Source organism: Muntiacus reevesi, chromosome 9 (genome assembly GCF_963930625.1).
Source record: "Muntiacus reevesi chromosome 9, mMunRee1.1, whole genome shotgun sequence".
NCBI classification, from domain to species: Eukaryota; Metazoa; Chordata; class Mammalia; order Artiodactyla; family Cervidae; genus Muntiacus; species Muntiacus reevesi.
In genome coordinates this window covers 41799208-41819368 of record NC_089257.1, presented here as the reverse complement: position 1 = coordinate 41819368, position 20161 = coordinate 41799208, and the positions used below count along the sequence as shown (strand labels likewise).

Below are 20161 nucleotides of genomic sequence, written 5' to 3'. Positions count from 1 at the left end.
TATTTATGCTAATGATGCTTGAAAATTAACTATCACAGAGTAGATCCATATATTATTATTCCATTCACTTTTAATTAGCTATGTGGACATTAATTCATGAATATATTGATTCAATAGTCATGTATAACTGTTTTTACTTATCACCTTCTGTCCTTTGTTTCTTATACTCTCTTATGTTCCCCTTTATTTTGTATTTTTACATAGCTATTCTTGGCATCCACTATATACCACACATTAGGAGACAAATGAATGAGACAAAATGCTCTCATTTATATTATTAGTACATAGTGAGTGAGGAAACTCAAGAATAAAATTGTCATACTTTAAGGCAACAACATGCCATTAAGACAGAACATGTCATTAATTGCTTAATCATTTAGCTTACACATGAAGCAATTTAAAAGTAAACTGAAATACCAGAATGGGGCACAGATTAAATTAAAGGATCTTAGGGACCCAAGATTTAGCACTCAATGTCATCATGTCCCTTTTTCTTTCTGAAGCAATCCCTCATATCTGCTTTTATCTTGTTTTACACTCATTTTTCCCCCCTAATGTGCATAATCACATAACAGGAAGATGTTCTGTAAATGGTTTTGTGTCCTTCCACTGTCCAGTAGATATGGTAATCTTAAACTCTTTATTCCATACTATGTAAAGGGGAAGAATTTTTTTCTTCAGTTTTTAATCTCTGTGGTTGAAAGGTCAGGAGAGGGATTTATTAGAATATTATTATTGGTGTCACTCAAGCTGTAGAGAGAAGTAAGGAGTTCCTCAAAGGAAATTTATCTGCAGTCTTCAAAAAATGGAACAATGCTGAAAAATGATCCCCATTTCCCTATCATCATACTTAAAACTGTCAGAGTTAAAACTCTTTTGAGTGGAAAGACTCAATAAAGAAAAATATTAAATTAAATTTTAAATTTGTAGAAAAATACTAAGAATCAGAATTTCATTTTATGTTTTGAGGGCACTCATGATATTTCTCAAATGATCTCTCAGTAAGATCAAAGATTATACATTTATATATATTTTACTCCCTCTATTCTGTTAATATATAACAGATTTCAGCTAGATGAATGCTTTTGAAATTGAGATAGACATTAAGCTTTCATGGTCTGTCTTTTCATGATCTTTTCAGTCTTGCAGGCAGAAGTTTCTAATAAACCCAGTCTTCACTGGCTCACTATCCTCCAAGTTTACATAATTTAAACCGAGTTTCCAATTCACTAATTATATTTAGGTGCATGGTCTGCTGTTGTTCCATGATTTTCATTAATAGGATGGAAGCTATATGAATATTATAGTTTTGCCTTCTGTATGACTCTGATGCCTTACTAAATATGCTAGACAAATATGAAAAATATTTTGATAACTTTAGAGATCATTTTGAAATTTACTTAAAACTTTCATAAATTAGTTTGAAATTCTTGCTAAAGCTATTGTATGTTTGTTCATTGCCACTGACAATTAAGTCTTTCATTTGTTTCCTAAGCTAATTCAGCAAGACAAGTCTTCATTTGTTTATGAAGGAGGTCAGTTCTGGGTGTTCATCGGAAGGACTGATGCTGAAGCTGAAACTCCAATACTTTGGCCACCTCATGTGAAGAGTTGACACATTGGAAAAGACCCTGAGGCTGGGAGAGATTGGGGGCAGGAGAAGGGGACGACAGAGGATGAGATGGCTGGATGACATCACCGACTCTATGGACATGAGTTAAGTAAACTCCAGGAGTTGGTGATGGACAGGGAGGCTTGGTGTGCTGCGATTCATGGGGTCGGAAAGAGTTGGACATGACTGAGCGACTGAAGTGAACTGAGCTGAACCTCAATAGTTGACCCCAAGAGAATAATTCATTTTTCCTCTTAGAAAGTTAGAGAAAGGAGTTGCATCCTTGTTTCAGAAGCCTAAATGTAGCCCTATATAATCTCAGTGTGGAATGGGAAACCAAACAAAATCCAAATAAAGTATGAATTCTGAATGAAGTAGCAGAATGAGTAAGAATAACCATTTCTCACATTCTTATATATTATTTCTTTTCATACAGCTCCTTTATTTTTTGCTAAAAACCATCAGACTGAGATATCAACTAGTACTCCAACCCTAAGAAATGGTCAAAAATATTAAGCATAAAGTCAAATTTATCACCAATTTAAAATTGTATAATGCTTCAACTTAAACAACATGGGCAATTAAGAATCAGGTGAAACCTTGTTTTCTCAGTAAAATCAGTCCCTCTTTGATCTTTTAAAATCAAGCATCACACACTTCAATTTAGCAGTTGTGAATATATTATTTCATCTGAGTCATACAGCAAAACCACTGAACTTGAGTTTCTATCGCCCTTTCTCCTTACCACTACCAAACAGGCATCACTCATGATCAGTTGTGACCATTTATTTAAGCCCTCTGCTTCTCTTTCCCTCCATAGTTAGATTAGCTTGAGGAAAAGGCCTAGGTCTTTTTATTTTTGAATTCATGGTGCCTAACATACTATTTGGCACATAGCAGATCCTGAACAGCACTTTGTAAATGGGTTTTCTCTTCTGATATATGGAAAAATGTCATTCTCCAGCAATAACACATTGCACCCAAAATTCCTTGCGCAGAGCAGGCTGGATCTGCCTGGATTTGAGGCTGTAGACAAGAGGGTTGAGCAGTGGTGTCATGAGGAGGAAGGCATTACTTATGCTGGTAAACAGAATTGGGGAAGTGTTCTGAGTGTAGCGATGCAGCACCGCCAAGCTGATGAGGGGCAGATAAAACACAAATACTGTGCATAGGTGACAGGCACAGGTATGCAGTGATTTCCAGTTTCTGTCTTGATTCTCCAGCTTTATAATAGTGGCCAAGATCTTCATGTATGAAGCTAAGATGAAGACAACATCTACTGCAAATGTGAAGAGCACAAAGACCAATCCATAGACACCGCTAAAAGTGGCGTCTCCACAGGCCAAGTTCAGGATATCAGGGAGGTAGCAGTAAGAGTGAGAGAGGATATTGGCCCCACAGAAAGGGAAGGTCCTGAGGAGGAAAAGCAGAGGGGCCACCAGGGTGGCACTGCGTATGACAGCAGCTCCACCAAGGCAGGCGACAGCAGAGTGGGTCAGGAGCCTGGTGTAGTTCAGTGGAGCGCAGACAGCTACCAAGTGGTCAAAAGCCATGGCTACAAGGACTCCTGATTCTACTGAGGAGAGGGCATGGATGAAGAGCATTTGGGTTAAGCAGGCGTCCAGGCCAATGTAGTGGACAATGAACCAGAAGATAGCCAAGACACTAGGCATTGTAGACAATGAAAGGCCTAGGTCAGTAAGGGCCAGCATGGCCAAGAAATAGAACTGAGGTTCACGAAGATTCTGTTCTGCTTTAACTAGGATAAGCAGAACAGCATTTCCCACAAGGGTTAGGAGGTACATGAGGCAGAAGGGAATGGAGATCCATATTTGGGCAGCCTCCAGACCAGGAATACCAACGGAGGAGAAGGTGGGTGAATTAGAAGCAGTGTGAATAAAACACCACATGGAAAGGTGTAGGTAAGACTGAAGTCCAAGACGCTTCTCACCCTATAAAAGAGAGATTGTGTGTCAGGAAATCTGACTAAAAACAAACTGATTACCTAAACACAGAGTTACAAAATTAAGATATGAAGAACTCAAAATTGAGTTTATATTTATAACTTCAAAATCATTCCTCTTGATATTATGAATGGCAACTAAGCACATGAAAAAATATTCAACATCTTTATTTGGAAAATGTAAATGGGAAGTACAATAAGATACCATTAGAATGGCTAGAATTAAAAATGCCTGAAAATACTGGGTTGGTGAGCATATGGAACAACTGGAACTCTGATGGGATACAAATGGTACAGAGCCTCTTTGGATATCAGCCTGGCAGTTTCACATAAAGTCACATGCATGCTTATCAAACATTTAACACTACCCAGCAATTTCACTTCTAAGAATTTGCCCAAGAGAAATAAAAACACATATCCATACAAAGACTTGTACATAGTCAAATAAGCTTTATTCATGATAGCAAAAAAACAAAAAAAACAACAAAAAAAGGAAAGAAACCAAACATACACCCAGTGTTGAATGGATGAACAAATTGCAAAGATCCATAAGCTTTAATTTGAAAAGGAAATAATTCTTGATAGAGGCAATAGCTTGAATAGGTCATTTGTGCTCTGTGAAAGAAGGCAAATGCAAAACACCGCATACTGTATGATCTCGTTTGTAAGAAATTTTAGGAAAGCCAAAATCAGTGATAGTTGAACAGAGATTTCAGAGATGAAAAGGGAGTATAAAGAGACTGAGTACAAATAGGCAGGAAACAACTTTTTGGAGGATCAAAATGTTCCATATCATGGCTGATGTACTAATCACAAAATTTTACATGTTATTACAGTTCAGTTCAGTTCAGTCACTCAGTTGTGTCTGACTCTTTGTGACCCCATGAATCACAGCAAGCCAGAACATGTTATTTAAAACTCATCAAATTGTAGTTCATTAAAATGTATCTCTTTAGGATATCTTCCCTAATTCTTTCCTTTCAGTCATTCAAAAAGGAAGTGTCACTGTAGTCTGTGAAATAACTTGATCTCCATTACTAGAAATTGATTAATATCTGGGATGGACATCAGAATATTTTGTTTTATACATTCACTTATTTGATTCCTTCTAAGTGGTCCAACCTAGATAGCATATTTAAAAGCAGAGACATTACTTTGCCAACAAAGATCCATCTATTCAAGGCTATGGTTTTTCCAGTAATCATGTATGGATATTAGAGTTGGACGATGAAGAAAGCTGAGCACTGAAGAATTGATGCTTTTGAACTGTGGTGTTGGAGAAGACTCTTGAGAGTCCCTTGGACTGCAAGGAGATCCAACCAGTCTATCCTAAAGGAGATCAGTCCTGGGTGTTCATTGGAAGTGAGAGAGTCATTTCCTAGGCAGGTTGATAAGAAGTCCAGGGGTCCCCAAGGAAAGAGGGGTCTGGAATTCTCAACAGGAAGAAAGGACAAACTTTTTTTGTCCCACTACATTCCTTAGGATTATATAATGTATCCTGCTTGAGGACAGTCTCTGGAAAAAACCTTCTGGATAATCCTGTTATCTTAAGGTGTAAATTATGGGAGTAAGTCTAGTGAGGTCCTTATAACCTCCAGACATTCTTTTGATTTACTGTAATAACTCATTAGAGAGTATATAACTCCATGGCTAACACTAGCAAGTGGGTACTCTTTCTGCTCCCTTCTGATGTCTATGTCAGAAGCTTTCTCTAACTCCTTTATACTTTAATAAAACTTTATTACACAAAAGCTCTGAATGTTCAAGCCCCGTCTCTGGCCCTGGATTGAATTTTTCTTCTCCAGAGACCAAGAATCCCAGCATCTTTGCATGGTTAAGCAACAATCCTTCACTATGCAATAGTGCTCTTTACAGCATTGAACCCTGCTTCCATCACCAGTCCCATTCACAACTGGGTGTTGTTTTTGCTTTGGCTCCATCCCTTCATTCTTTCTGGAGTTATTTCTCCACTGATCTCCAGTAGCAGACTGAACACCTACTGACCTGGGGAGTTCATCTTTCAGTGTCCTATCTTTTTGCCTTTTCATACTGTTCATGGGGTTCTCAAGGCAAGAATACTGAAGTTGTTTTCCATTTCCTTCTCCAGTGGACCACATTCTGTTATGTATATTACTTATATATTTATATATATGTGAGCAATTATACAGTATATTATTGTATAATAATAATATATATAATTGTAACTAGTTATGGGCTTCTCAGGTGGCGCTAGTGGTAAAGAACCCACCTACCAATGTAGGAGACGTAAGAGATCTGGGTTCTATCCCTGAGTTGGGAAGATCCCCTGGAGGAGGGCATGGCAACCCACTCCAGTCTTCTTGCCTGGAGAATCCCATGGACAGAGGAGCCTGGCGGGCTACAGTTCATATATATATTGATTAATAATTATAATATATAGCTAATTATATATATAGTTGTAACTAATTTATGTATATTTGTTTTGTTTCCAAAAAAGGATTCAAATATATGTTTATTTTAATATCCATTTGACAAAAAATTACTAATAAGCATATATTTATACCACTAAAGTTTTCAAGAAATTAGAGTTAAGTAGCGTTACCTAATGCTTGTGAAAAAGAACATTTTGTCTTCAATTATAATTTTCTTTCTTCAATTATACAATTTTCATTTGAAAATTTAAGCAAATTACAATTTCTTCTTAAATATTTAAATCTTACTTTCTATTTTCTTGAATATGTTTATTCACAGTTATTTTAAATCCTATCTAAAAATTATATTTTTGAATCCTCTATGTTTATTCTTGTATCATTATTTTTTCATATAAGTCTTATGTTAGATATCTGTGTTTCCTTTTTTGCTCGGTTCTGCTACAGTCAAATATTTTCTGTAAATTTAAACTAGAAATAATTTAAGCCTAGGATAATGTCATGTAATATTACACAAGTTTACAGGATTTGTATACACTTCTGGAGATGGTTATTGGCACTAGTAACCTCATATCTCTCAAATAAAATCAGAATTTGAGGTTACTGATGCCTATTTTAGTCCCTCTAACAACATATCTATTTGTAATTCACCCACTCATCTAGGGAAGATCCCATATAGGCCAGGTATTAGAAGCTGATCAGTTCTAATATCTACTTTAGTTCTGTAGTCCCTTTATTTTATTGTGTAGTCTTACTATTCACAGTTCTTTTATTCCACCCTTCTACCTCCCATTGTGTCTCTAAATTCAGCAGCCATCAGAGGCAGAGGCAGAGTTTCCTTGCATTTGCCCACTTGTTCCTCTCTTGAGCTTTCTCTGTTCCTGGGGAAATTCCTGCTGTCTCCTCCTGAACAACATCTATCCCTTAGGCTCACAGGTCCTTACTCCATGTACCATCACTGGCTCTGATTCCCTAAAGCTTCCAGGGACCCCATATAACCAGGAAAAATGAAAAGCTTCTATCATCACAGATGTATAAGCTGGAAACGTTTTATGTCCCTTAGAAAACACTGCCTCCAACTTGAGCACTTTAAATATGGGCAAAAAAGCCAAGCAGTGAAAGTTGTTTAAATGATGAATAAACAAAAGTGGGCTACAGACAGGAGTAAGTCTGTTATGGGGCAGAAGGGCAAAGCTGGAAGGCAAAATAGCTATTACTTTGTCAATGGAAAGAAATGGGTAACTGTGGCTCAGGGAAAGAGAATGGCTATGGATAGTTGGAGATAGGGAATTTGAGTGAGGTGGAAAAGTAATGAATTTTGTAGGAAAAAAAATTGTATAAAGCAATGCAGTAATGTGAGATGAGATGTGTTTGGGTATTTAGATAAGCAGAAGAGCATATTTGAATACAGTGGTAAGAAAGGGCCTTGGGTAATTTTATACAAAAAGAAAGAAGGAAAGAATGTAAATTGGGAATGAGAGTGAAAATGAGGTAAAAACTAGTAAACGGTGTAAGAGGCAATCTAGGGGATTTGAGCATGAGAGCACATAGATGGACAGAAAGGAGAGCCTGGGCAAAATTACATGTATAATCCACCTCCCGTTTTCCATACACAAGAAAGAAGGATCTGATAAGTAATGACAATGGCTTCCCTTTTCTTCAGAGATACGTAGGAAGCAATTAATACATTTTTAACACAGAAGTGAAATGACTTGCTCATGCTTTTAAGAATCCACGGCTCTAAGGAAAATTGATTTGAGAGAAGGATATAAAATGGAAGAAATGAGATTAGTTAAGTGGCTAATAAAAGGAGGAAAATAAATAGTGCAAAGAAAAAGAAGAAAACAATAGAATAGGAAAGATGAGATCTCTTCAAGAAAATTAGAGATACCAAGGGAATATTTCATGCAAAGATGGGCTCAATAAAGGACAGAAATGGTATGGACCTATCAGAAGCAGAATATATTAAGAAGAGGTGGCACACAAATAACTGTACAAAAATGATCTTCACGACCAAGATAATCACCATGGTGTAATCACACATCTAGAGCCAGACATCCTGGAATGTGAAGGCAGGTGGGCCTTAGGAAGCATCACTATGAGCAAAGCTAGTGGAGGTGATGGAATTCCAGTTGAGCTATTTCAAATTCTGAAAGATGATGCTGTGTAAGTGCTGCACTCAATATGCCAGCAAATGTGGAAAACTCAGCAGTGGCCACAGGACTGGAAAGGGTCAGTTTTAATTCCAATCCCAAAGAAAGGCAATGCCAAAGAATGCTCAAACTACCACACAATTGCACTCATCTCACACACTAGTAAAGTAATGCTCAAAAAGCAAGGAAGTTCCAGAAAATAATCTATTTCAGCTTTATTGATTATGCCAAAGCCTTTGACTGTGTGGATCACAATAAACTGTGGAAAATTCTGAAAGAGATGGGAATACCAGACCACCTGACCTGCCTCTTGAGAAATCTATATGCAGGTCAAGAAGCAACAGCTAGAACTGGACATAGAACAACAGACTGGTTCCAAATAGGAAAAGGAGTACGTCAAGGCTGCATATTGTCACCCTGCTTATTTAACTTATATGCAGAGCACATCATGAGAAATGCTGGGCTGGAGGAAACACAAGCTGGAATTAAGATTGCAGGAGAAATAGCAATAACCTCAGATATGCAGATGACACCACCCTTATGGCAGAAAGTGAAGAAGAACTAAAGAGCCTCTTGATGAAAGTGAAAGAGGAGAGTGAAAAAGTTGGCTTAAAGCTCAACATTCAGAAAACTAAGATCATGGCATCTGGTGCTTCACTTAATGGCAAATAGATGGAGAAACAGTGGAAACAGTGATAGACTTTATATTTGGGGGCTCCAAAATCACTACAGATGTTGACTGGAACCATGAAATAAAAAGACGCTTACTCCTTGGAAGAAAAGTTATGACCAACCTAGACAGCATATTAAAAAGCAGAGACATTACTTTGCCAACAAAGTCTAGTCAAGGCTATGGTTTTTCCAGTAGTCATGTATGGATATGAGAGTTGGACTATAAAGAAAGCTGAGCACCAAAGAATTGATGCTTTTTAACTGTGGTGTTGGAGAAGACTCTTGAGAGTCCCTTGTACAGGGAGGAGATTCAACCAGTCCATCCTAAAGGAAATCAGTCCTGAATGTTCATTGGAAGTACTGATGTTGAAGCTGAAACTCCAATATTTTGGCAACTTGATGCGAAGAGCTGACTCATTGGAAAAGATTCTGATGCTGGGAAAGGTTGAAGGCAGGAGGAGAAGGGGATGACAGAAGATGAGATGGTTGGATGGCATCACCGACTCAACGGATGTGAGTTTGAGTAATCTCCAGAAGTTGGTGATGGACAAGGGAGGCCTGGCGTGCTGCAGTCCATGGGGTCACAGAGTTGGACATGACTGAGTGACTGAAATGAAGTGAAGTGAAGTGGCTAATATAATAGAAGAGGAATGCTGACAGAGGTAAGCAATGGAAGTGAATAGGTTAAAGGACCTTTAAATGAGAGGACATGGATTTTAACAATCAAGGACAAAGCCTAGTTTTTACATTTGATCAGTTGTGTAGCATGAGTTACATTTACCAAGATGGACATAGTAAGGACATTGCCAGGAGTTCCTTCTTGGCCATGTGATCTTTGTTGTGTCTTTAGACATAAAACAGAGACATTTGATAGACTATTTTATATCACTCTGGGATTAGTAGAGAGTTAAGGATAGAGATGTATGGTGAAGTTGCCAGTGGATAGTTTTTACGAGCAAGTACTGAATAGAATATCTTAGGAAAAAGTGTAGTTATGTATTAGAAATAAAAACAGAAGGAAGACCTGGGATACTTTTAGTATTTATAAATCTGGCACTGGAGTAGGACCCAATGAAGTTTTAAAGAAATAAATAAAATAGATCACTTAGTAGGGTAGGAGGAAATAAAGCAAGCATGTTTTCAAAAAATAATATATATGTAAAATATTTTCAGATGAGAACATAGTCAAAAGTTTCACATACTGCTGAGAATTATATTATAATGAGAACAGGAGTATTTTTTGACTGGGTGACTAGTGATTATTGATTGATTTGACTAGAACTGTTCCATTCAGGGAGGATGTTGGACAGGATGCTAGAGTAACAAGAGTGTATACTTTGTAGACCACAACAGCTTTATAAGGTAGCATTCTTGTTGCAGTTCAGTTCAGTTCAATTCAGTCACTCAGTCATGTCTGACTCTTTGCAACCCCATAGACTGCAGCACACCATGCTTCCCTGTCCATCACCAACTCCCAGAGCCTGCTTAAACTTATGTCCATCAAGTTGGTGATGCCATCCAACCATCTCATCCTCTGCCGTCAACTTCTCCTGCCGCCTTCAATCTTTCCAAGCATCAGGGTCTTTTTCAATGAGTCTGTTCTTCACATCAGGTGGCCAAAGTATTGGAGTTTCAGCTTCAGCATCAGTCTTTCCAATGAATATTCAGGACTGATTTCTTTTAGGATTGACTTGCTGAATCTCCTTGCAGTCCAAGGGACTCTCAAGAGTCTTCTCCAACACCATAATTCAAAAGCATCAATTCTTCAGTGCTCAGCTTTCTTTATAGTCTAACTCTCACATCCATACATGACTACTGGAAAAACCATAGCTTTGACTAGACAGACCTTTGTTGGCAAAGTAATGTCTCTACTTTTTAACATGCTGTTTAGGTTGGTCATAGTTTTTCTTCCAAGGAGCAACTGTCTTTTAATTTCATGACTGTAGTTACCATCTACAGTGATTTTGGTGCCCCCCAAAATAAAGTCTGTCACTCTTTCCACTGTTTCCCCATCTATTTGCCATGGACTGGATGCCATGATCTTAGTTTTCTGAATTTTGAGATTTAAGCCAACTTTTTCACTTTCCTCTTTCACTTTCATCAATAGGCTCTTTAGTTCTTTAATTTCTGCCATAAGGTTGTGTCATCTGCATATCTGAGGTTATCACTATTTCTCCTGCAATCTTGATTCCAGATTGTGCTTCATCCGGCCTGGCATTTCAAATGATGTACTCTGCATATAAGTTAAATAAGCAGGGTGACAATATACACACTTGACATACTCCTTTTCCTATTTAGAAACAGTCTATTGTTCCTCCACTCTGTGCTAGGCATTGCATCCCAGAGAGGGAACCTCATAGCTCTCAATACATGTGTCTCCCATATTTGTGCTGTGCTCATTCTATATGTGCCAATAGTAGGATAGTCTTTAGTGCATCATTTTGCAAAACATTCTTCTCCCATTATACATATTACCATGGCAGATATTTACCTGCTAGTTCCACCAGTTCTCAACCCAATTATTTATAACATCAAGACAAAGCAAATTCACCAAGTCTTCCTAGGGATATAATTATCCAAAAGGACAGGGCTTGCTCACACTTAGATTCTCTGTTATTTCAACTTTTGCATCCATCGCCTTCATCCTGAAGATCAACCTGTTAGAAATTCTTGGACATATTTGGTATATAATAATTCCATGATAGTTCACAAATTCCATATGTCCCTTCAAGAAAATCATTTCAGTTTCTATCACTATTTCCTAGCTTTAAAGCATCTCAAAACCCTCGTGTCAGGAGAATTAGAAGAGAGAATAATTTCATTCAAATATTTTATGGAGATATTTTCCATTCAAGTTTGAAGAGAAGTCCAATTTTCTATGTTATCAAAATAGAAAAATTCACTAAAATAGAAAAACTCACTAACGACTCAATGGTAAAAGAGGTAATACATAACAGAACTGATGTTGATAACTCGTTATATTTTCTTTCCATTGTGTCAAAGTAGACTTCACACTCCATATTTTGAGTCAAATTGTATTCAAGTGAATGTTTAAATTTAGAGATGGAATAAATGAAACTATTGCATTTCTTTATTTCCTTAGTTCTATTGAAATGATTGTCAGAAAAAAATCTGCACAGTAAATAAAGTTCTTTTTCATCAATGGAGAAAACTAGAAAAGCAATTCAAACTTTATAATAGAGATACTCTATATTCATGAAATGTAGTGAAGACATCAAAATCTCTTGGTCAGTGTACACTCCTATTTTGTGTAATATCTCATGTACAGAAATTTAAACAAAAATAGAGCAACAGAGAACACCTCCTCCATCACCATAAACTGTAATTGTCCGAGTTCCCTAGGAAATAAGAGGAAACAAGTTTTCAACATATTCTAATGGGAGAATAGAAATGGATCTAAGGTAGTTAGAAAGAGGGCTCAAAGAGAACACATTTGTTTTGTACAAATACTATTTTATATCACCCTCAAAGATCCCCTTGTTTAAATAAAGGGAAGCTGTAAAACATAATAAATACATTTTTTCAGGATTATGGCTAGATACTCTGAAAAGAGGAAAGAATACATAAAATAATTAAAAAAATTAAAACTATTAGGAATCATAGTTTAAAAAATTCATTTAGAAAGTAAACCAGCTCAGGGAACAGAATAAAAATAGGGAACAAACTCTGCAGTTCCAAGTGAATTGAAAACAGAAAAAGTAATCTGTGAAAATTATGTTAAAATTAAATCAGATATGAATGTAGATTTTATAGCAAAGGGATCCACTGAACTGTGTTCAACTGTGTTGAAAACCAATATGCAAAGATTTATCTGACACTTTCTCTCTTACGCTTGAGCAACTGGCATTTCTGAGGTGAATCCCCCATTCTGGGAGAAAAAAAGACTTTCATTTGATTAACCAAGACATGAACATCAGGCTCCTGTAAAAAAAGGGGAGGGGGGGATTACACCTATTAGAACTTCAACATATATTAAACTGGCCAGTAGTGATAGTGATGGTGATAAACACAAAGACAGAGATAGAAAGTAACAGAGGTATACATATATATATATATGATAGACACCTCTCCTTTGTTTTAATTAAGGTTCTGTCAGGAAAAAATAAAATTGTTCTCAAATTGGATAATATGAAGACTTTGATACAGACATCAGGGGTCATTGAAAATATGTGGACAAGACTTGGTAAAACCAAGAAGAAATATTTATATACATATTTTATAAATATATCATTGATATATATGTTATAGTACTACAGAAGGGGAATTGATGGCAATGTTAGTCCTGAAGTGGCAAGGGAATAAAATATTTTACCAGAACATGGGAAGGACAGCATGAGGAGAAGGACACCCAACCTGAGCTTTCCCTTTCTGTAGAAAGATGCAGCCACCATGAGGAAGCCACAGTAAGGGTTGTTGGGGAGTCAAGGGGGTAAACATTCCAGCTCTATGTTCTGGATTCTTGCTTCCTGTATTGTCCATTAGTGATCAAGTCAAATCAGAAGTCAGAGAGCAAAGGGACCTGTTGATCGAGCTCACTGTGATCAAGACAGAGCAGAGCAGATCTGGAAAACAGCCTAAGGATGCCCTTCTGCCAGCATTCTGCCTTTCATATTAGTATCTGCTGTCAACTACACACGTATAGTTCAGGCTTTGTGGTCTCGGTAGTGCTTATCTTGTAGCTGTAAATGTGAATATTAGTAAATCATTTTCTCACCATTCAAGTGAATCATTCAAAATTGGACTTATGGTCTTGGTTGCCAAAGAATTTAGCAGTGAGAGATGAAATTGCTTTTTTTTTTTTTTTTTAACGTATTCCTTTTTTTTTTTTACATGAGAAATATACAGACCATATAGTAAAGGAGTATGGTTGCATTTACTAAAAACAATCCTCTAAATCTGAGATCATTGAACATATCCAACTTGGATGATATCAAAGTGATTTAAATTGTGCTCAGTTGCTCAGTTGACTGTTTGTGACTCCCTGAACTGTAGCCCTCCAGGCTCCTCTGTCCATGGAATTGTCCAGATAATAATACTGTAGTGGGTTGCCATTTCCTTCTCCAGTGATTTAATTTAATATCACAAAAAGTTAAGTGTAAGGATAATTCTGAGGCATCCCATGTCAATGAAAGAAATAAGTTCGAATCATTTATCTGCTAATTTCACAACAAGATATGGGAAGATGGAAGTGTGAAGGTTTTTCTAGTGGTGGGATAGAAATAGTCTCTTATATTCATGGACTGTCATTGGATGGTGAATTTATTTTAATAACTGAGTAAATATTATTTATGAGAACTATTACTTCTGTTGTAGTAATTACTTGTATTTTTCAACTCCTGAAAAAGCTAATTGTCAACGAGTATCTTAAATAGTACAGGAAGATTAGCAAGTTATGACATGTGCAATCAACAATATCTTATTTAAGTGAATCGATGATAGATTTGTTAAGATTTAAATTAGTATCAGTTCAGTTCAGTTCAGTCACTCAGTTGTGTCAGACTCTTTGTGATCCCTTGAACCGCAGCATGCCAGGCTTCCCTGTCCATCACCAACTCCCGGAGTCCACTCAAACCCACGCCCAATTAGTATTACAAGGTTCAAAACTACAAAAAAGGTTAACTGTAAAACACATTTTTAAAAGAAATTCCTGTAACAGGTAGAAATCAATATTTTTAAGACCATTTTATTCACCCTGAGAGGAAATTTCTTATCATTCAGTAGTCCACATGCCAACTCTGCTACATAGCTTAATCACCAGTAGATATTTAGAAGTCAAAATTGTTGACAGACATATGGCCCTTCATTCAGTGAATGAAAGCATTTACACATAATCAGATCAAATGTATACAGTCTCTTTTATCAGTAAAAACTCTATGCCACAGAGAATCACACTTGGCATTATTGCTTATGATCTTTAAAATGGGTTTCTTTTTTTCATTATGGTTTTAAGGTTACAGCAAGTTTGAGTGAAAGCTATGGAGATTTCCCATATACTCCTTATTTCAATGGTTTTGAAGGAAGCAATTCACACAAGTAAGCTTCAGTTTTATCTAATATGTGATAACAGTACCAACTTAGAGCCATTCCCACCTCTAAGCCCTGAATAAGTTGTTCTCATTGGCTACACCATAGCTAACAACCTTTACTACTCTACCGTATTCTGGATACAAGCTAGTATTTCATCTCATGTTGCACTACCTACTTTGTTCCAGACATTGAAATGATAAATACTTGAGACTCTCTGTAGCCTTCTTAACTTTGAATTTCCAAACTGCAATATCTGGAATGGTAAAGGGAGGATTTGGGGAAGGGCTATAAACTGAAATAGTGACAGGGACAGGGTTACAGGCACAGTCTTGCATTTCTCATGGAGACTCACATCTCTAAGGATTAGAGGAAGACTTATTAACTCATGCATCTTGCTTTGAGAATTAAAACAATCTCTCATGTGAAGAGGAACTATTCTACCAAACAGGTAAGGACTGAGAAAAGAAAGAGTGGGAAGTAATAGAAAAACACAAAGTGGGGATTGAGAGACAAGAGAGAAATGGGCAGACACCCAAAGCATGAGAAGAAACACCAAGGGAATCATTCAAGAAAGAAAAGATTCTTAGTTTATTAGAGGATATCCTTTCTCCAAATATCTTTATTATTCACACCCTGTGCAAAACATTCAAGGCAGATGCAGAGTTTTCAAATAGGACTTGCCTAACATACCCTAGACTTGCATGACACATGGTCTGCTTTCTGTCAGGGCATGAATGCTTACACAGGGTGAAGGACTATTATCAGACATAACAAAGAGGAATTACAAAATATGAGTGGGATTACACCAGATAACCTTTGAGGTCCCTTCTAATCCTAATTACCAGTGATTTAATATGAAATTAATTATGGTCTAAATTCACATTAAGACCTTCAGATTTCTGAGTTTATAAACTAACTCCACAAACTCCATCCTCCTTCTGTGGAGATGTGGAAGATACCACAAGGCAATGTGAATGCATTTAAAATTGTTAAGATCAGGAACAATAGGAATTGAATTATCAAAATGAACAGGTGCTAACTAAAGGAGGTTGTGAAATAACAGACCAGATTCTAGTGAATATGGACTATAATGAATATTTATGTCGTGGTAACTTCAGAATGCTAATATGACTTCTCAAATTCCTAGTTCACTGAAGTCCCAAAGATCTCATGCTTACTCTTAATGAGACTTCCCATTCTATCCTGGAGTCTGCTTTTTTTGTTGTTTTTTCCAAATCTGGCACTGAATAAAATGAGAAGTGAAAATGTGGTGTCATAATGATCAGAGGAGATTCTGGATAGAAAAAATTATTAAGAAGCAATTTATATCTCTGGCTATACTGAAATTTACTGGATGAAAAGGAAATGAAACCAATACAATTCACTTTCTACTTCTCAGGCTACCTAGATCACTTGTGAGATGCCTGCCTGTTCATGATGTTTTCCTCTAAAGAAGGATACTTCATAGTCTCCCTATATGTTCCTCCTCCTATTATACTTTAAACAATTCTTGTTGGTGGTACTGTTGTCATCATCATTGTTGTCATTATCATCATCATCCAAAAGGCTCTTTGCTAAGTATTTTACACATAATATGTCCTTCATCTTAGCACATCCTTTCAAATTGTTACTTTCTTCATTTCAGAGAGGAGGCAACTTTGGTACAGAGAGAAGAAAAAGTGATTTGGTCAAAATTAAACTGAGAAAAACATTGAAACCAGAATGCAGCTTAGGTTAAAGTGATTGCAGAAGGAGAGAAACAGATTCTAAATAAAGAAGATGTTGAATAACTGTCTCCTTAAAATCTCGGTGAAGAGTCAGTAAGACGACTCTAGATCAGGTATCTTCCCAGTTTTCAATGAAACTTCATGTTTACTCCTTTTTGATGATTCAAAGACACCTTCTGAAATCAGAAAAAGTGTCTGAATCGGGTGGGCAGTGAAATGAAAACCATAATTCTAAATTTGGATTATGGTGTAGAAATTGGAAAAGAACAAAGGAAGGGATAATATTGGAAAATCTGGGCATTAAAGCTAATAATTAGTGCAGGGGTAGACAGGAAGATGAAGTAGATAGGAATTTGGTGAGTTAAATTGCAGGTCAATAAGAGGTATCAGTTCATACTATGTGTGTGTAGAACTTAATTGTAATAAGAGTTAAAAAGCCTGAATCTGTTTCTGTAATATACATATTTGGTGCCTTGATTATGAATATTTCAGTTCCTAGAAAGTTATTAAACATCCAAGGCAAGAATCTTTTGCAGTCAGGGTTTATTTACCTGTAACTAGAGGGGAATGCACTCTTTCCAGGTGACTCAGTGGTAGAGCATCCTCCTACCAATGCAGGAGACATGGGTTCAATCCCTACTTCAGGAAAATTCTCTGAAGGGGAACATGGCAACCAATTCCAGTATTCTTCCCTGGAAAATCCCATGGACAGAGCCTGAGATGCTGCAGTCCATGAGGTCACAAAAGAGTCAGACATGACTTAGCAACTAAAATAAAAACAGCAAGAGGAGACTGAGAGGATTTCACCTCCCAAAAGCCAAAGTAGACTTTCCAAGATAGCATGATGACAATTTATTAATTTACAGTTGATGCTTGTCAAAAGAAGGGCAAGTGGCTCATCTTCTTACTTCAGAAGCATTGTTATTGACTACAGAAGAAGTACTGGAATCTAACAGGCAAAAATATATTAACTCTTTCATCCAAGTAGAAAATATTTAGTTTCAAGATTAGACACAGTAAGCTTTTCTTGGTCTTTTGATCTTTTTGTTATTTTTTTTCTCTTGATTTTGCTTTGAATCATGAGTTTCTATTCAATCTTTCCCCAACCCCTATATATCATTTTGCTTATTTTTTGCAGATAGAGCCTGTCTCCAAATAATAAATCAGTTCCTAAACATAGCAGGAAGGTTTGGAATCTTTAAATGCAGAGTCAGTCAATTGTACTTTGCTTATACTACATAGAAAAATTACATATTCATAATCTTTAAAAATCATACATTCTTCTGTCTATCTTAACTTATATTTAGCTCCTGGGGATACTAGCCTGAGACTAAATTGATGTTAGAGTTGATTTTCAGTGGGTACCAACCCTGTGGCATCACTTACATAGCCAGAGATAGGTTAGTAAGAGCACAAACTATGGTGATCAATACTTACCTGAATTCTGTAATTTGCCTTGCATGGTGTTTTAGCATTACTGAAAAACCTATCAAGCTAAGACAGGAAAGACATTTCATATAAGTCACTGCCAAAGTCATTTTTTTTTTTTCATTTATATTTATTAGTTGGAGGCTAATTACTTTGCAATATTGTAGTGGTTTTTGTTATACATTGACATGAATCAGCCATGGATTTACATGTATTCCCCATCCCAATCCCCCCCTCCCACTTCCCTCTCCACCCCAAAGTCATTTTTTTTAAAGAAAAAGTTCTAATGTATGACCAGTGACTCTGGTTGAGGATCTTCCTGAAGAAAAGTATGAAATGAAAAATGTAGTCTAAATGGGTGTGTACTGTTCTGGGTAGTGTCTTTAGAAGGGGATTACCCATATTCATAGATCATGATAATACATTTGCATTTGAGAAGAAGAAGGGAAGATCCTTGTGGTTATAAAAGTGGATGTTTTTCTTAATGGACAATGCTCAGTTAGAAATTAAGAAAGACAAAGCAAAACTGTGAGGGTGAAACTAGGAGTGATTATAGGACAGACTGAAGTTTTATTTTGTTTTTGTGACACAGGTGCTGATTGTCTCATTTGTGCCCCTTCTGGAGTGTGATTGTGAATCTGGATTGTGGTTTAACAGTAAACCCTATGGCAACTGCAAACTCCAGCAATATCCTCTCCTCCACCTTCTATCTCACAGGTATCCCAGGATATGAGGAATTTCACCAATGGATTTCCATCCCATTCTGTCTCCTCTACCTGGTTGGAATCATGGGTAACTGTACTATCCTACATGTTGTCCGGACAGACCCCAGGCTCCATCAGCCCATGTACTACTTCTTGGCCATGCTTTCTCTCACTGACATGGGCATGTCCTTGCCCACAATGACATCACTCTTCAGGGTGTTGTGGTCGATTTCCAGGGAGATCCAGTTCAACACCTGTGTGGTCCAAATGTTTTTCATTCACACTTTCTCCTTCACTGAATCATCTGTGCTCTTGGCCATGGCCTTTGACCGATATGTGGCCATCTGCCACCCACTAAGATATGCTACCATTCTCACTCCAACACTTATCACTAAAATTGGAATTGTAGCCCTGCTTAGAAGTGCCCTTCCTGTGATTCCAAATGTGGCCCGGCTGGCCTTCTTTCCATTTTGCCATTCTCACACTCTTTCTCATTCTTACTGTCTGCACCAGGATATGATCCGCCTTGCTTGTGCTGACACCAAGTTTAACGTTATATATGGAATGGTTATGATCACTTTGCTGTGGGGAATGGACTCTCTGGGTATTTTTGTGTCTTATGCTTTCATCCTTCACTCAGTATTAAAAATTTCATCTCAGGAGGGGAGATTTAAGGCCCTCAACACATGTGCATCTCACATCTGTGCTGTACTTATTCTTTATGTGCCTATGATTGGGCTCTCTATTGTCCATCGTTTTGCCAAACACTCATCCCCCCTCATCCACATCTTCATGGCTCATGTCTACCTCCTAGTTCCACCTGTGTTCAACCCAGTCATCTATAGTGTGAAGACAAAGCAGATCCGCCAAGGAATTCTCCACCTGCTTTTCCCTCTAAGAATCAGCTCTTCTGTGATGTAGACATGTCCTCAACACAGTGATGACATGAATCGTAATTTTGTAAATATATAGTGATTTGTCTCCTCTTTATGTTGGCACCAGGTTTACAAAAAAAAAAAAAAAACTACTTAAAAAAAAAAAGCAGAAATAGTTCTGACAGTACAATGTGAAAAATCCTAAAGGAGAGGGTTGGTGTCTACTGGATTTATAATAGACTGACTTAACATGAACTTCCAAGTTCCCTCAAAGTATGAACATGTTGGAACAGAGTGAGCTGGAAATCACTTCCATCTGTGGTTTCTCATTTGTAATCCTAATCTGATTCAATGCTGATTGTCTATGAAGTTTTCCTTTATTATTCTAAAGCCATATTTCTTTGCTTCTTGATACACTGTATTATTCAGGGAATCTTATATTACCTTTTGCATCATGTAAGTGTGTTTGTAAATCTACTTATGCTAACTTTCTTAAAGCGGAAAAAACCTTACTTTGATGTAAGAGCGTATTAAATTTCAAAAAGGAAATTTTCTAACTTCATGGTCCATC

At 37.0% G+C, this 20161-nt stretch overlaps 2 protein-coding genes across 2 annotated transcripts; one reads left to right on the top strand and one right to left on the bottom strand.

Annotated features, from left to right (window-relative positions):
- Window positions 1-2565: 2565 nt before the first annotated feature.
- On the bottom strand, window positions 2566-3522 carry LOC136175816 (olfactory receptor 51G2-like). Its single transcript, XM_065946027.1, has one exon. It carries the CDS (start codon window positions 3520-3522, stop codon window positions 2566-2568), a length of 957 nt encoding a protein of 318 aa, XP_065802099.1.
- Window positions 3523-18676: 15154 nt separating this feature from the next.
- On the top strand, window positions 18677-19636 carry LOC136175233 (olfactory receptor 51G2-like). Its single transcript, XM_065945558.1, has one exon. It carries the CDS (start codon window positions 18677-18679, stop codon window positions 19634-19636), a length of 960 nt encoding a protein of 319 aa, XP_065801630.1.
- The last annotated feature ends 525 nt before the right edge of the window (window positions 19637-20161 follow it).

Coding starts and splice junctions, on each gene's coding strand:
- LOC136175233 (XM_065945558.1), top strand. CDS start 18,677: ATGGCAACTGCAAACTCCAGCAATATCCTCTCCTCCACCTTCTATCTC.
- LOC136175816 (XM_065946027.1), bottom strand. CDS start 3,522: ATGTGGTGTTTTATTCACACTGCTTCTAATTCACCCACCTTCTCCTCC.